Source organism: Lingula anatina, chromosome 2 (genome assembly GCF_051362555.1).
Source record: "Lingula anatina isolate TDL-2025a chromosome 2, LinAna3.0, whole genome shotgun sequence".
NCBI classification, from domain to species: Eukaryota; Metazoa; Brachiopoda; class Lingulata; order Lingulida; family Lingulidae; genus Lingula; species Lingula anatina.
The window spans coordinates 30,155,463-30,174,567 of NC_141768.1; the positions used below are offsets into that span (position 1 = coordinate 30,155,463).

General features: G+C 36.4%; 1 protein-coding gene across 6 annotated transcripts in view; it reads left to right on the forward strand.

Annotated features, from left to right (window-relative positions):
* LOC147763549 (putative actin-related protein 2/3 complex subunit 2) overlaps positions 1 to 14,330 on the forward strand; it is a 31,086-nt gene extending 16,756 nt beyond the window's left edge. The window contains exons 2-6 of one of the 6 annotated variants that reach the window (XM_087004560.1): positions 75 to 304; positions 11,331 to 11,442; positions 11,756 to 11,875; positions 12,959 to 13,115; positions 13,371 to 14,330. In XM_087004560.1, coding sequence (XP_086860686.1) covers positions 213 to 304; positions 11,331 to 11,442; positions 11,756 to 11,875 — 324 coding nt within the window. In that variant the 5' untranslated portion in view covers positions 75 to 212 and the 3' untranslated portion in view covers positions 12,959 to 13,115; positions 13,371 to 14,330. Of the gene's footprint in view, positions 1 to 74; positions 305 to 11,330; positions 11,477 to 11,755; positions 11,876 to 12,958; positions 13,116 to 13,370 lie in introns of all 6 variants that reach the window. The other 5 variants (XM_087004564.1, XM_087004563.1, XM_087004565.1 and 2 more) reach the window with 5 other exon arrangements.
* Positions 14,331 to 19,105: the final 4,775 nt, after the last annotated feature.

Consider the following 19,105-nt stretch of genomic DNA (forward strand, 5'->3'; position numbering starts at 1 on the left):
TTCTCTAGTTTTAATTATTTTCTTTCATGACAAATGCAAATAAGTTTTAAATATTTTATTTCTTTGAATTTTAGTGTTAGGAAATAGATGTGGTATATTGTCAAAAAAAGGAGAAGATGGACTTAGAGAACTGATATGATACACTGTAAGATGTGCTATCCAGGAAGATTGCAGCTTCATGCAGTCACCCCATACTACAGTATTGTTATCTGATGTGCTTTACAAAGTGTGGCTGCCCTAAGCATCTCAGAGCTTTTAACCACTGTATAACCTGCAGAATAGGCCCAGTCATGAGGGAAGGCAGGTAAGAAAATCATTTTGGTCACTTTACCACCTTATAATGCCAGATAAAACTTTGCTGCATATTGTATTCAATTTGGTATCTCTTGTTGTATTATGAAAATTTATTGAGCATTGGCATTTAAACAACAATTGCCGGAAAGACATTGAACATTGTGACATCAACAATAGTTGTTGTATTATAGGAAGACATTGAACATTGTGACATCAACAATTGCTGTTGTATTATGGAAAGACATTGAACATTGTGACATCAACAATTGCTGTTGTATTATGGGAAGACATTGAACATTGTGACTTCGACATTTGCTGTTGTATTATGGAAAGACATTGAAGATTGTGACATCAACAATTGCTGTTGTATCATGGAAAGACATTGAACATTGTGACATCAACAGTTACTGTTGTATTATGGGAAGACATTGAACATTGTGACATCAACAATTGCTGTTGTATTATGGGAAGCCATTGAACATTGTGACATCAACAATTGCTGTTGTATTATGGAAAGACATCATTATTGTGACATCAACAATTGCTGTTGTATTATGGAAAGACATTGAATATTGTGACATCAACAATTGCTGTTGTATTATGGGAGGACATTGAACATTGTGACATCAACAGTTGCTGTTGTATTATGGGAATACATTGAACATTGTGACATCAACATTTGCTGTTGTATTATGGAAAGACATTGAACATTGTGACATCAACAATTGCTGTTGTATTATGGTAAGACATTGAACATTGTGACATCAATAGTTGCTGTTGAATTACGGGAATACATTGAACATTGTGACATCAACAGTTGCTATTGCATTATGGGAATACATTGAACATTGTGACATCAACAATTGCTGTTGTATTATGGGAAGCCATTGAACATTGTGACATCAACAATTGCTGTTGTATTATGGGAAGACTTTGAACATTGTGACATCAACAATTGCTGTTGTATTATGGGAAGCCATTGAACATTGTGACATCAACAATTGCTGTTGTATTATGGAAAGACATTGAACATTGTGAGATCAACAATTGCTGTTGTATTATGGGAAGCCATTGAACATTGTGACATCAACAATTGCTGTTGTATTATGGAAAGACATTGAACATTGTGAGATCAACAATTGCTGTTGTATTATGGAAAGACATTGAATATTGTGACATCAACAATTGCTGTTGTATTATGGTAGGACTTTGAACATTGTGACATCAACAGTTGCTGTTGTATTATGGGAAGACATTGAACATTGTGACATCAACAGTTGCTGTTGTATTATGGGAAGACATTGAACATTGTGACATCAACAGTTGCTGTTGTATTATGGGAAGACATTGAACATTGTGACATCAACAGTTGCTATTGCATTATGGGAATACATTGAACATTGTGACATCAACATTTGCTGTTGTATTATGGAAAGACATTGAACATTGTGACATCAACAGTTGCTATTGCATTATGGGAAGACATTGAACATTGTGACATCAACAATTGCTGTTGTATTATGGGAAGCCATTGAACGTTGTGACATCAACAATTGCTGTTGTATTATGGGAAGACTTTGAACATTGTGACATCAACAATTGCTGTTGTATTATGGGAAGCCATTGAACATTGTGACATCAACAATTGCTGTTGTATTATGGAAAGACATTGAACATTGTGAGATCAACAATTGATGTTGTATTATGGAAAGACATTGAACATTGTGACATCAACAATTGCTGCTATTATGGAAAGACATTGTTATTGTGACATCAACAATTGCTGTTGTATTATGGAAAGACATTGAACATTGTGACATCAACAGTTGCTGTTGTATTATGGAAAGACATTGAACATTGTGACATCAACAGTTGCTGTTGTATTATGGAAAGACATTGAACATTGTGACATCAACAGTTGCTGTTGTATTAGGGAAAGACATTGAACATTGTGACATCAACAGTTGCTGTTGTATTATGGGTGTAACATTTTATTTGTCTTAAGCGACCACCTCTTATTTTACAATGTTGTAAGCGACTTGAATAATACACGTGTGTTCCAGCATGGCGGCTTACAGAGTTAGCACGTTTATGTTACATGGTGTCAGAAGTTGAACTTTTCAAGCTATTAGTGAGTCCTTACACATGCCACATAACATTTTTAATTGTGCGAGACACTAATTAAAATGGCGTATGCATTCGAGCAACCCAGTTTCGATTGGGAGTCTAAAAATTTGTACTTGGAATTTACTCGATTCCGACAGCATGCTGAGCTCGTTTTCAAGGGTCCACTATCACAAACCGATGATAAGATAAGGGCAGGATGGTTAGGCATGTGGATTGGAAAACAAGGGAGAGAAATTTACAAAACATTCACTTGGGAAGAAGATGAAGAGGATAAACCAGAAGCAATATTCGGCAAGCTTGAAAATTATGTAAGACCCAGAAAAAACAAACGTGCACAAAGATTTAACCTCCAGAAAAGGAAGCAGGAGGAAGGTGAGACATTTGACAATTTTATAAAAGACATCAGATTGATTCTTATGGATTGTGAGTACCAAGACGCTGAAGACATTTTAATTGACTGTATAATACGTGGGGTGTATTATCCTCGAGTTCAAGAGAAACTGTTAGAAAAAGGGGAAAGACTTACTCTAGCTCAAGCATTAGAAATAGGCAGACAGTATGAGTCATCCCAGCAACAAATGAAGATTCTAAGACCAGAAGTTGAAGTTTCCGCCATTAATCACAAGTCACATAAGAGTAAGGAAAGCCATGCTAGTAGAAATCCCTCACAAGCCTCTAAGAGACAGGAACACGTACCTTGGAAGCAAAAGAACAAGAAATGTGGTCAGTGTGGTTTAGATATTGCAACAGCCCATAGAAACAATACTTGCCCGGCAAAAGGAACCAAATGCAGATATTGTAAGAAACCAGACCATTGGTATTCAGTATGCAGAAAACGAAAAGCCAAGGCAGTACACACTTTACAGGAAAGTGATAATGATGTTTACTATGATGATTCAGTGAGTGAAGATAGCAACAATGATCCACTGTACATTCATACAACTGAAGTTGATGATGAAAATGTTGACTCTGTCAGTGCAGCTGAAGATAAATGGATAGTGACACTAGATGTCCAAGACAAGCCACTTAAATTTCGTATAGATACTGGAGCAAAATGTAACATTCTAGTGAAAGCTGATTATGAAAAACTTAGTCTTCACAAGAACTTGAACCAAACAACTAAAGTTCTTCGCTCCTACTCTAATCACAAGATCCGCCCAATCGGAAAAGCACAGCTTTCAGTGGCATACAATACTACTCAGTTGCCAGTTGACTTTGAAGTAGTAGACATAGACCAGGAAAATGTCATTAACGGTGAAGTTTCAGAGAAACTTGGGCTCCTCCATAGAGTCAGAGTAAAAAGGTAAACAGTGTAGATGATTTCACTGAACTTGCCAAGAACACAGGTACGCTACCAGGCAAGCATACCATAAAGATAGACCCAACAGCAAAGGGAGTTATACATCCAGCCAGACGACAGCCAGCATCACTGAAGCCACGCATCGTAGAGAAATTACAGGAAATGGAATCAGATGGCTTCATTACCCGAGTCCATGAGCCAACTGAATGGGTCAGTTCAATGGTTGTTTCATTAAGAAATGATAAAGTGAGAATCTGTATAGACCCATGTGATTTGAACAATGCAATCAAAAGAGAGCATCATCCACTGAAAACTATTGAAGAAGTTGTAGCTAGTATTCCAAAAGCCACAGTGTTTTCTGTGTTAGACGCCACACAGGGATTTTTGCAGATACAGCTTGATGAGCAGTCATCCTTTTTGACTACTTTCAACACTCCAATTGGCAGGTACAGATGGCTTCGCCTACCCTTTGGTATTTAATCAGCGCCAGAAATCTTTCAGAGAATCATGGATGAAATGCTTGAAGGCATAGAAGGTGCCACAGCTATAATGGATGACATATTGATAGCAGGCACAGATCGTGAGCATCATGATTCGATTTTCAAGAAGGTTATTCAGAGAGCTACTGAATACAACCTAAAGCTCAATTTTGATAAGTGTCAGGTGCGTCAGCCCAGAGTTCAGTATGTGGGACATATCCTCACAGCAGAGGGCCTGAGCCCAGATCCAGAAAAAGTGCACGCAATAACTGAGATGACACCACCCACAGATAAGGATGGAATACGAAGAATACTTGGTCTTGTACAGTATCTAGCCAAGTTCATACCAAACCCGAGTCAGGTGGATGCCCCACTGAGAGCATTATTGAAGAATGATGTGTCATTCAAGTGGGAACATGAGCAACAAGCAAGTTTTGAGGAACTCAAACACTTGTGTAGCACACCGCCTGTATTAGCTTATTATGATGTGAACAAGCCCGTAGAGATTCAGTGTGATGCATCAAGAAGTGGACTAGGGGCAGTGCTAATACAAGATGGCCGACCTATAGCATACACGTCACGTTCTCTTACTGATGTTGAAATGCGTTATGCTCAAATAGAGAAGGAAATGCTCGCCATTGTCCATGGAGCTATAAAATTCCACTGCTACATCTTCGGTAAGGAAACAACAGTGTACACAGACCACAAGCCATTAGAGAGCATTCTTAAGAAGCCATTACTGTCAGCTCCAATGAGATTGCAGAAGATGTTGCTACGTCTACAGTGGTACAATCTCAATGTTGTATACAGGAAAGGCAAAGATATGGTGGTAGCAGATACATTGTCGAGAGCATACTTACCAGACACCAGTTCTGACGTGACAGGACTAGATGATATATGTTTAATTGATATGATCTCTGTGAGCAGCGAGAGATACTCTGATATTAGAACAAGAATGCAAAGAGAGCTACAGCCTCTATACAACACAATTGTTCAAGGATGGCCAGATACGCGTAGAGAGACACCTTATGAAATTAGAAATTTCTGGGACTCCAGAGACCAATTGTCTGTGTTTGATGGTGTAATCTACAAAGGCCTCAGAATAGTTATTCCACCGTCATTACAGAAGTACATGCTTAGCTTGATACACGAGTCACATCTTGGAGTTGTGAAATGCAAACAGCGTGGAAGGGAAGTCATGTTTTGGCCTGGAATGAATATGGAAATTGAAAACATGGTGAGAGACTGCACAAAATGTTCTGAGTATCAAAACAGGTTACCCGCAGAACCATTGAAACCGACCGTCCCTCCAGATCTACCCTATACTGAAGTTGGTTGTGACATATTTGACTTTGGAGCAAAGAAGTACCTACTTCTCATTGATTACTATTCAAAGTACATTGATGTTGTAGAACTGAATGCCGCAACTACAACTGCCACAATCAATGCTATGAAATATGTGTTTAGTTGTCATGGCATACCTCTTAAAATCAGATCAGACAATGGACCACAGTTTAGTTCATGTGAATTCAAACAATTTTGCAAAGTGTATGATATTGAACATATGACCTCCAGTCCTCAGTACCCAGGTTCAAATGGGGAAGCTGAGAGAGCTATTCAAATTGTGAAGAAAATGTGGAAAAAATGTGATGACAAGTATCTTGCTCTACTCAACTACAGAACTACACCTTTGGAAGGCATAAACTTGTCCCCTTCGCAGTTGTTAATGGGACGCAGACCTAGAAACACACTGCCTGCAGCTCGAAATCTGTTAAAACCACAGGCATATAACCAACGAGAGGTGAAACGTCATTTTAGCCAGGAGAAACTAAAGCAGAAATATTATTATGATCAAAGGAAAGGTGCTAAAGAACTGAAAGCTTTCAACCCTGGAGAACATGTGAGAATGCAGCCTCATCCAGGTTCAAAAACATGGGCACCAGCCATTGTTGTTAAACGTCATACACATCCAAGATCATACATAGTGGAAGGAAATGACCGTGTATACAGACGTAATCGTCAGCACTTAAGATCATCAACAGAAAAAGCACATCACTATAACCCTAATTTTGTTGACTTGGAGCCATGTGATGAGCCATTACATTCACCTATCAAGGATCAGCATTAGTACCTGAGGAGACCGTATCACCAACCCGAGATATTGTCAAGGATCAGTGTAAAACACCAACAAAAACAGTGACACCAGCAATTAATACCCCAAGGATTGTAACAAGATCTGGTCGTGTGGTGAAACCGCCAGACAGATTAAATTTATAACTTGTGTTTTGTGAACGATTCAGTATTAATTTAATACTACATGTGGATTTTCATGTGGACTTGCTTTAAAGCAGTTTTAAGTTATGATGCAAAGACTCAGCCAAAGACTTTTCTTTAATTTTCTTTTCTTTCATTTAAATGGACTGTTAAAGACATTCATGTGGAGCATGAAATGATTTTAAGTTAAAGTAAAAAAAAAATTTACAAAAGGACTAGAAGATCAGAGACTCTGAATGCTCTTCTCACATTGAACATTGAAAGACTTTAAGTTAAAGTGAACACTCACAAAGAACTGTGAACACCAAAAACAGAATTTATTTTAATTTAAATGCATTTATTTACTTTATTAATCTTAGTTGATTATAAAGAGGGAGATGTAACATTTTATTTGTCTTAAGCGACCACCTCTTATTTTACAATGTTGTAAGCGACTTGAATAATACACGTGTGTTCCAGCATGGCGGCTTACAGAGTTAGCACGTTTATGTTACAATGGGAAGACATTGAACATTGTGACATCAACAGTTGCTGTTGTATTATGGGAAGACATTGATCATTGTATCATAGAGGTGATTTCATGGCCAAATTTAATTTCAGAAAATCCCTATTTTAGTTCAAGTTATATGTAATTAAATTATATTTAGATGTCTTAAAATTATATTAAGTGAATATTTAAGTAAATTACATTAAACTTCTACACAAATCAAGTCAGATGTCAGCGTATAATAAATGTATTTAGATGTCCAAGTTAAAATTACATTAAAGTTCTGCAGGATGTTTTCAGGACTGAATAACTTCATTTATGGCTTCATCTTCTATTTAAAGTTTAAATCAGCCTTGGTCTAATTGTGTTAAAGGTCTCCTGCAGTATGTCTTAATTCTGTTAACTGGCTTCAATATCTCTGACTTGTTAAGGAATCACTGTAATGTAATGTAATTGTCCTTATGTATTAGTATATAAGGAGAAGAATTTGCAATATACTGTCATTAGAGTCTTGTGTCTTCACGTGAAGTAGTCAGAAGTAGTGTAGAGTAGAACATATAGTCAGCAGATAGAAGTGGACCAGTGACACCAATACCTGGATTGTACAGAATAAAGGTAGAGATCACACAGATTGTAGTGAGTCTCTAGAAACGTAACAACGGCTTGGTGTTAATTGTGACATCAACAGTTGCTATTGCATTATGATAATACATTGAACATTGTGACATCAACAATTGCTGTTGCATTATGGTAAGACACTGAACATTGTGACATCAACAATTGCTGTTGTATTATGGTAAGACATTGAACATTGTGACATCAATAGTTGCTGTTGGATTATGGGAATACATTGAACATTGTGACATCAACAGTTGCTATTGCATTATGGGAATACATTGAACATTGTGACATCAACAATTGCTGTTGCATTATGGTAAGACATTGAACATTGTGACATCAACAATTGCTGTTGCATTATGGTAAGACATTGAACATTGTGACATCAACAATTGCTGTTGCATTATGGGAATACATTGAACATTGTGACATCAACAATTGCTGTAGCATTATGGTAAGACATTGAACATTGTGACATCAACAATTGCTGTTGTATTATGGAAAGACATTGAAGATTGTGACATCAACAATTGCTGTTGTATTATGGAAAGATATTGAAGATTGTGACATCAACAATTGCTGTTGTATTATGTGAAGACATTGAAGATTGTGACATCAACAATTGCTGTTGTATTATGGGAAGACATAATTTGAAGAATGGGTGATTCGTTGAGTGTAATTTTCATTTCCAGTTGGCGGCAGCAGAAGCATTTATATCTTTCACATATTGACATTTTCAGGGTGTGACTTTGAACTTTATTTGGCTTGAATACCTTTGCAAGTCATATTTTCTGAATAACCATGATACTTTTATTTTATTATTAAAAATTGATGGTTATTATGCTGTTTAGCATTATGTAATATATAATCAAAATTAAAGAAAAAATTGATTTTGGGCACTGCCTCCATAGAGACCATTAAAAACTCTTACTCTTCTTAAACTTACATGAAAGAAACGTAGGAGTAAAATACAGCTGGAGTTGGAAAACCAGTTAAATTGGCTTTTTTTTTAATATTTCATATATTGGCATTTTCATTGTGGGACTTAGAACTCGCACGTGCATGAAGCCCAGTAGTAATCATATTTTTTTAATGTCCATGTTATGAATAGTAGATAATTGGTGGTAATTATACAGTTAATTGTACCACCAGCGTTAGCACTGGCGGTACACATGGTTTTAGTCCCGTCCGGTCCGTTCCGCTGGCTCCGCAGCCATGTTACCGTTACCGCTTCTCCTCCTAGACGGTAAGGGCCCCCATACCCATCTCTTGGATTTAGGTCACTTATAATCTCAACTCGTTCCACGTAAAATTTGGGCTTTGTCGGTATTGGGGTCTAGGTGTGGCATTCATTGCAATGCACCCTTGTCCAAAAATGGCAAAATGAAATGCTAATTATCTACCCTACGGAAGGAATTATGGGAAAAATTTCTACAGACTACAAAAGTCATATGTGTAGATTTCAAATATGCCCTTGGATTTGACCTTTGACCTTTATTTCAAGGTCAAACGGGCAAAATTTTCAAAAAAATGAATTTTTTTTACGAAAAAAAAATTATTTGCGCTGTTATTCAGACACCACACAGACTTAACCAAAAATATTATTGGAAAATGTTACCCTTCAGGTCATCTTTCATATCCTTAAATTTGGGGTCAATCGGTGCATTTTCACGGGAGTAGCGGCCATAAGATACCGAAACTGAAAACTGTCTCTAATTCAGGAACCGTTAATGCTAGAGACCCATTCTTTTTTGCATTTTGTAGAGCATGTAAAGCCCAACACTGAAGATGGTCTCTGTTTTTTCTTTATTCCATATGGTTTTCGAGTTACGCTGTATCAAAAAGTACATATTGGTGGTGAAAGCAAAATGTGCAGTACGGTAATGGATAATAAATTTTAAACTCTGGAAAAATAAAACATAAGGCTTGGTAAAGCAGACAACTTGTGGTCAAAAATGACATTATTTCATCAAATTTGAACTTCTAGAACTTCAGAGCACCTCCCATTTCAAGAATTTTGACCAAAATGACCTTTTCTTGATTTTAATTAATTTTTTCTGTAGGAAATTTATGGCACATTATGGTAACCCCAAAATTATAACATTTAGTCCCTTATATCTCCAAAACTGGCAGAGATAGGTCCATAGTTACTATTGAAGTTGAATAGGAAGTCATATACTGGCAATCTTACTGTGACCTTGAAATTGACCTTTGACCTACTTTTCACCATGAACTGAACTTTGCAAATTTTGCTTCCCTTTTATCTCCAAAACTGGCAGAGATAGGTCCATAGTTACTATTGAAGTTGAATAGGAAGTCATATACTGGCAATCTAAATGTGACCTTAAAATTGACCTTTGACCTACTTTTCACCATGAACTGAACTTTGCAAATTTTGCTTCCCTTTTATCTCCAAAACTGGTAGAGATAGGTCCATAGTTACTATTGAAGTTGAATAGGAAGTCATATACTGGCAATCTAAATGTGACCTTAAAATTGACCTTTGACCTACTTTTCACCATGAACTGAACTTTGCAAATTTTGCTTCCCTTTTATCTCCAAAACTGGCAGAGATAGGTCCATAGTTACTATTGAAGTTGACTAGGAAGTCATATACTGGCAATCTTACTGTGACCTTGAAATTGACCTTTGACCTACTTTTCACCATGAACTGAACTTTGCAAATTTTGCTTCCCTTATATCTCCAAAACTGGCAGAGATAGGTCCATAGTTACTATTGAAGTTGAATAGGAAGTCATATACTGGCAATCTTACTGTGACCTTGAAATTGACCTTTGACCTACTTTTCACCATGAACTGAACTTTGCAAGTTTTGCTTCCCTTCTATCTCCAAAACTGGTAGAGATAGGCCCATAGCTACTATTGAACTTGAATAGGAAGTCATATACTGGCAATCTAAATGTGACCTTGAAATTGACCTTTGACCTACTATACACCATAAACTGAACTTTGCAACTTTTTTATGCTTTGCAACTTTTTAATGCTTTTATTTTCAGAGATACGCCCATAGTTACTATTGAATTTGAATAGAAAGTCATTAGAGGCAATTAACTGTGACCTTTGACCTTCTTTTCACCATGAACTGAACTTTGCAAATTTTGCTTCCCTTTTATCTTCAAAACTGGCAGAGAAAAGTCCATAGTTACTATTGAACTTGAATAGGAAGACATATACTGGCAATCTTACTGTGACCTTGAAATTGAACTTTGACCTACCTTATGATGAACTTTAATTTGATTGTACCATTTTTAGTTATATATATTTTTTGCATATTTTGAAAATTCTTGTTCATTGCATTTTTACAGCTTGTCAAGCACAAGACTGGTGGCTGTGTCCCTTATTTTGTGTATGTGGGGGTCTGTACGAATGCGCTTGCTCCAGCTGGTGGTACAATATTCGGAGGCGGTATCGCCTCTCTGATCCTCTAGTTATAATTATACTGCTGGCTTAAAGTTTAAAATGGGTGATTTTTGGAAGATGGACAGGAAAAACATATTTTCGTTATTAATTTACTCGTATGATTTCAGAAGTAAAACAAGCATTCATGCCCAAACACATGTCCACACACACACACACACACACACACACACACACACACACAACATTGCCGCATTCTAACAGATACCTTGGCTTTGTAAAGTCTAAAGATATGTGAGTTCCCTTTCTTTTCATTTTTATGAAAATTGCCTAAGTGTTATAATTTTAATGTAGTCATTTATATATTTTCAAGCTGCAATGTTTCACAAGTCCATGATGAAGAAAATATTTCCTGTGATTGGCCAGAGGTAGCCATGAAGGATTCTGTATTTAGAAAAGTCTTTGAATTCCAAGAAAAAGAGGAGGTAGGACGAAAGGGAGCTGTGATCAATAGCAGAGGTGAGGAAACCATGTGATTAACAGATATTATGGAAGCTATTGGCAAATGCAAAATTGCATAATATCACTGTAAGACTGATCAATCCTCACTGTCAGCTAAACATTTTTAAATATTTGTGTATAGAAAAGATCTTTCAGAAAAATTGTGAAATAGTTATTTCATTTATTGATTGTGGCAGTTGATAAAGATTTATTTTGTAAAATGTATATTAAATAAATTATTGGATAATTTTCCCAAACTCATGACTAATTTAAATGAAAACAATTATTTATTTCAAGAATTGGTATAAAATCTGTAGGTATCATTATGTGGATATAAAGAAGGGTTGTGTAATGATCCTCTTTAGCACAGAGTTCAGAGACCTAGATAATGTCAACACTGGAAAGGTGTTTATGTAGGTGAGTCATGAGTTTGTAAAAACAATATGCACTGCCTGTTGTTTTATCACTATGAAATTAGTTTAGAAGAATTCCTGCTGTATGGCAATTCCATTGCATAGTTTTTAAATTGTCTTCAGTTATCGGTTATAGAAAAGGATTCAAAGAATTATTAAAATTTCGAGTTATTACCATAATTTCTAAATGATGTACATTATTTCACGTACTAGATGTCTGTCATGCCTACTAAACCTGCTAGGGGGTAATTAATTATTGTTTAGCAGGTTCAGTAGGTGTGTCAGACATCTAATTAAGCCACTTAAGCTGAAAGCAATTGAGTGAGAAACCCTTTGGAGATGGATCGATCCTATTAGATTGATCTAGGTATGGGAACCCAGTCTTAATATTTGCTATGTCTAAAGGTTGATGTTCTAATAGATAATATTTTCTCCTATTACATAATATTAATATTATATGAATCAATATTATATAACCTATTTGGGTTTTATATAAATATGATGATGGTTTACTCATACTGCCAGTGTTAATAAATGGTTGTGTTCAGTTGATAGATTAAAATGTTGAAAGAGTACAGACACAGTAGTATTGATGACTGGCCAAAAAATTAAACCAAACCAAACTAAAAGATTTGGAACAATGAAAAAACAAATTTTACTTCTATTATAGACAGACCATACCTGCTGAGGTGAAAATATCTGATTTTTTAAAAGTATTTTACAATTCTTGTGTCACATACCTCTTATGCCTATAAATGAATCTGCTTCATATAGCGTAGAAGATATTTGTTTGATGTGTGTATTTGTGTGTATATATTCTGATCTCTATGGGCTCATTCTCACAGATACCATAGATCTACTTAGAGTGATCCAACTCTGTGCCTGGACTCTCACCAAGTGCAATCAGCTTAATTGAATGACGTGTCTCCGCAGGCATTGAATAGAATACAAAATAGCTGCTGATTATGCAAATATGTTGGAAACAAGAGGAGACATGTCATTCACTTAAGCTGTTTGCACTCAGCAAGAGTCCCTGCAAAGGTACGATCGATGTCAGATTTGTTGTTTAGTTGATTTTTCTCTTCAGAATTTTGGCACATTTCTTGTGGAAGTAGTGAGCAAGGACCAGAAATTATGGGTGGTTACTGTGACTCTGGACACCGTTGATCATCTGTACCTGTTGTCATGGAGATCAGGGTAACCGACAAACTCCAGACCATATGGTACCACAGCTGACAGCTAAGGTAAAACTACTCCCTGTGGTTTTATTTATTTATTTATTTATTTATTTATTTATTAATCAAAACAACTTAAGAACTTTATCAGCAGCAAATCCATCATCTGCATAGTGAACAATATAAAAAAGCGTCATGTTTTGATTCCTGCAGTTGGGTATTTAATATATTTTTTTTACAGTGTAATAATATCTTTATTTCAAGACATATTGATCAATTAAAGCAATGGATATCTTCCGAAAGAATATTGTGAAAATTTTCCAGATTCATCAACAGAAAAGCAGCCTGGGAGCCCACATTCCTATCAGTATGACAGCAAGGACAAATCTGGTTCAGTTCATCAAATACAAGTCTTGACCAGTAGATTAACTTAGACCTGTTTCCGTACCAAGATTGATCTGACAGGATTGACCCATCTCTGAGGGAATTCTCACTAAATTTGAGTTCAGATTAAGCAGCTTAGATGTCTGCCACACCTACTGAACTTTACATCAATCGAAATCAAGTGAAGTCCAATGCGTTTAATTCTTAAAAATTAAAAGATGATATACATATCGTACACTTTGATGTTGTGAAAAACTCAAAAACTGGATTAAGGAAGGAAAGGAAGCCAATGTTCAGATTTACGCATTGGATATTATTTTCAGAAATGATGATAAAATAAATCTACTAATTTCTCAGGTAAATAAATACATTTACAGAAAATCAAAAATTGGAGGGCATCTGTAATTCAGTGACATGGAATGTTTTCTGAACTAAAAAATAATGCTTTGCTTGTCTTTATATGTATTTATTTTACACAGTAGTTACATGTAGCACGCAATAAAGAGGCATGGTAGGGTATACGGATATGTATGTGTAGGTATGTTTTTGAAAATTGTGTATGTGAAAAGTGATTGTACTGCACATTTTAATGCTTATTTCTTAAGTCTAATTAAAGAAAATATACATTCTATTTTATACATTCTATAATATACATCTTTAATAATCCTTACATAGAATACGTGTTTAAATGTTTGTACGATGTATAGTTTATTTATTTTAAGATTAATTATTAAAAGTAAAAGTTCAATAAAATAGATTTAGAAAAAGAATTTACTTTAAAAATTTTTAATGTAAATCAGAAGTCAAATATTGGTGTATTGGAATTAAGTAATTATTAAAGTGCTTCATTTATTGTTAATAAAAGTCATGTGCTGGCTTCTTGCCTGACGTCCGAAATGACTTTAAATAAGAATCGCTATTATTATTATTGTTATTATTATTATTATGCTTTTTCAAACTTTTTCACATAATGTGTCCCACGGGGTATACGTATTTTCGAATTTGTTACCTGTGTAAGCCACTTTTTATTTCCCCGTGATGCGTGAAATGCTCATGTCATTTAGAGTGGTCTGTGAAGCATCCCATTCCCGTGACTCATGAATGTGCCGCTTTATTCTTTGCCCTTTGTGAAACGAAGTATTGTACTCGGTGATTCGTGATTATCAAGAATTTCAATTTGCATAATCAGTGAGATATGATTCAAGTTTTATTTGTAAATTAATGATTTTATTTCCCATGAACCGTGATCACCCCCCCCCCCACACACACACACACACACACCAATGGTACCCTCAATTAAAATTAAAAAGAAAGAAAAATAAAACTCTTTTGGTTACAAAAATTAATGTTTATTGTAAAATTAAGAGAATGACATTTTGAAGGTTTTCAACTGGCTGCTACAGAGACAATAATAGTTCTGGACTGACGATCGTAAAAAATAAAAGATGAAAATATTAGTAATTCAGTTAAAATGTATTAGCTGTAAAAAAGATGTTGACGGTACCACCAGCTCCTGACTGCTATGATATATTTAATGCTTTTATGTACAAGTTTTACCAGCTAAATAACATACTTTTCCTCTAAATAACTGAAAGAAAATCCGTCCCATTACTATGAGAGGAAGATCCAAAATTAAGGGTGGTTGGCTGGGTGAAAAGACGAGCGTCCACGTACTGGAAACAGAAGGTGACAATTTCCAAAGAAGTTACATTTTTTAATTAAAAAAAGTGATACACTGGAGAATACTCGTACTTTACTCGTATTGAACTTTTTCATCCTCTTTTTTAGCTAATCTATCTGCCACTGTGAAGAATATTTTAAGTGAACGTTCAAAGGTAAAATGTGCCACAGGCTGCGGTGTATGGTTTATGACGCTGTCTCAACCATGATTGTGACGGCCTCCACAAAAAAAAAAAAAAAAAAATCACCCAAGTGTGTTAGTGAAGACAACGTGAGACGGGGCTGGGGGAATAAAGATGTTATTCAAGTAATAAGTCATGACTCGTCACTTGTACTGCACGTTAGATGAAAAATGGAAAGTGTTATGACGGACTCAAGCAAACTGTAACTGTACCTGGGTCCGGATTGCTCAGTGCTTTGCCTGGGGGTGGTTGGTCGGGGGAGGAGGTAAAGAGTCAGCCCATGTAGGCCTATCAGGAGAGTTTATCACTCCGCTGAAACTGTGTTACAGCATGCACGCACGCACACAAACACACGCACGCACACACACACACACACACACACACACACACTGAAGGCTTGTTTTGTTTTATAAACAAGAGATAATCTTTGTGTGCAGTTCATTCGTCTGACCAGAAGCTCCAGCTTTGAAATGAAGTAATTGTTTCGATTTTTATTCATGTCTCGGCCAAATCTTCTCTTATTAGCCTTGAACTCTTTTTTATCCCCTTCTCTTATTTATTTATTTGTTTATCTGTGAAAATTTTTTAAGTAAACAATCTCTATTCACAAGGGAAATGTACCGCAGGCTGTTATGTTTTAATTTTGATGCTGTCTCAACCATAATTGTGACGGACTCCACAAATATCACCCAACTGTGTTAGGGAAGACATAACGTGAGACAGGTGGGGGGGGGGAGATGTTCTTAAAGTAATGAAATAATAATTCATGGGTACTGTTGGAAAACTATTTTAATTTAAGAGTAAATTTCTTGAAACTTACATATATACTGTACGGTAGATTAAAAAGCAATGTGATGAAACCAGCCTTCAACAAAATATCCAGTGTTATGAGGGACGTGAGCGGATGCCATATTAATATATTTAATGAGATGTGTGTACGACACGACATGGTCAAAATATGGAAATCAAGTGGGCCATATGCAACGCCGGCGTCAAGCCAGAACACTTCGCCGCTCTCTACCCGTTCAATGCCCCTTGCCGTAAAAATCTGCATACAAACACAGGCGATGCTCATTCCATTGCAATAAATGAAGAGCAAAATTAAGGACTGAAAATATTTCTCTGGGATATACAACATTGGTCAAAAAGGTTGTCCCACCCTCAGTATCATGTGCTTTTATTTATAAATGATCACATCACAGGTGAAGATTGTTATAAATAGTGATTTTCATTCCAGATACCACAACTAACATGATTATTGATACAGCAAATACAAGCTATCGGTGAAGATATCAATATTTAATACCATTTATTCACATTTATTACATGTACCCCCTCAAATCCGACGTTTCTCTGTGATTTTCACAGGGGCAAAGAAATGTCCATTAAATTAAAATGACATCACCAAATGTCACCAAATTTACACAATTTAGCATTAGGGTGTGCTCGTTAAAGGCCACGTGTCTAATATGTATGAGATATTTGTATAGGAAAATAAAATTTCACTGACGCAATAAGTCATGGGCAGTGATGACATGCTATTTAAACTTAAAATTAAAGGCCATCACTTGTACTGATGGGTAGATGAAAAATTTAGTAATATGATGGACTCTAGCAAACTGTAACTGTACCTAGGACGCAGATTGGTCGGTGCTTGGCACGGGGGGGGGGGGGGGGGGGGGGGGGGGGCAGATTGTCAGTAGATGTGTCAGGAGAGTTTACGACTATGATAAAAAGTGTGTTACAGCATACACGCACACACACACACACACACAGACACACACACACACACACTAGGCTGGTTTTGTTGTATTTGAAACCAAATGGAAGAGCGCAGTGGTAAATACATTTACGGTGTGCTGGTTAATTCGCGCGGATTATGTGGTATAGATGGGTGTTAGAGCTAAAAGATCTGCGGGTAAGGTTAGTTAACGCCTAGAATCCATTGATAAGGCCTGGCAGCTCCTGCTTTTAAACGAAGTGATTATTTTTTAACGTCTTTGCTAAATCTACTTTACTCGTATTGGCCTTTTTAAAGTTAAAACTCTTTTTCATTCCCCTTTTTTAGCTAATCTATCTGCCACTGTGAAGAATATTTTAAGTGAACAACCTTTGTTCATAAGAAAAATGTGCCACAGGCTGCGGTGTCTGGTTTATGACGCTGTCTCAACCATGATTGTGACGAACTCCACAAAATCCACACAATTGTGTTAGTGAAGACAACGTGAGACACTTACGGGGCTGGGGGAGTAAAGATGTTCTCCAAGTAATAATTCATGGATAGTGTTGGAAAGCTATTTTTAAGAGTTAATGTCGTGAATCTAACATATACTATACTATACTATACTAGGCCTACCCAACTACCAGAATGGGCACCGAATGATCCTGAATTCACTGGTAGATCAGATGGGGAATTTTTTGTCTCTGCGTCTGCTTGTCCGTATCACAATTTGATTGACGTTTGTTTATATAATCTGTCAATCAAGCTGTTATTACCTGACGGGATCGTCAAAACTGAATGATTTGATTTGCACGTTGTCGATCAAATAGTGAAGGAAGCTGAAACTTTACATGCTCGACAACTGTAGTTATCAACTGCGTAATTATCAAAGTCGTGTGCTTTTGACAGCTTCCGTCAAAGTTGAATTAAACCGTATGCAGGGGCGGATTCAGGGCGTCTTCTGGGTCTTCCGGAAGACGGTCAGATTTTCAAGTTTACATTCACGGGTATCTAATTTTTTCTGTCGGAAGACGGTCAAAAATGAAGAATGGAGCAACAAAGATAATTTGGAAGACTGTCAGAAAATATCTCTGAATCCGCTCCTGGTATGAGTTTGATTGGCACCTGTCTATCACAACACTTTTGTTACTTTTATTTAAATAGTACATTTTGCCATCCAGCTCTATCCAGTCTCAATTCCTACCCGTCCTGATACACTGTAGGTACGTCTCGACAGATACCTCTTGACAAATAACGACACCCGGCACTGTAAACCCATAAATGTACCGATAAATGCACGTGCCGACAGAATAATAGCCTAGAGTCTGCTTTTGAAAATGGAGCTTCTTAAAAATTATAGAAATCACAACCCAGAGAGTACATGGTATCTGATAACACAGGCCCGTAGCCAGCAATTTTAAAGGGGGGGTTCTTTTTCTGAAAAAGTGGACCTTTTACCATATAATCCCCATGTACCTAGGTCAAATTTTACACAGAGTGGACCTTTTTCCAGCAAAAAGGGGGGTTCTTTCGAACCCCCGAACCCCCCCTGGCTACGGGCCTGTAACATAACAGTAAAGATTACAGGCACACGTACTGAAACATCAGTGGTCGTCATAGGTAAATGTTCTGACAAGCTCACCTTATTTACTTGTTATTAAATAAAGATTATTTCTTGTGATTAAACATCAATTACCATTATTTGAGGGTCATGGGGAAGACACATTTACCATGTTTTACCCTCAGTAACTAAATTTCAATGACTAAATTAAAACTTCGCCTTGATATTTATTATAGAAAGCATTATATTTACCCTCGACCTTGAAGTTTGATACAGTTTACCATACAAACATTGACAGCGTTGCTAGCTCTTTAATGTTACTTTATTCTTTATTCAGACTTGTGCTGTGTAAAAAAAGACATACGGAGATATTTGCGCCTCAATATATACTAAGCTCCATAAAAACATGTAATTTGATCATATAAATTTTGAAAGTTCCCTGTCACAAAATGCGTCCTTACTCTGAAATACTGGTACAGCCTGAGAACATGCGTTTTTCAGGCGTCTTGATTGGTAATTTGGTGCATGGGGG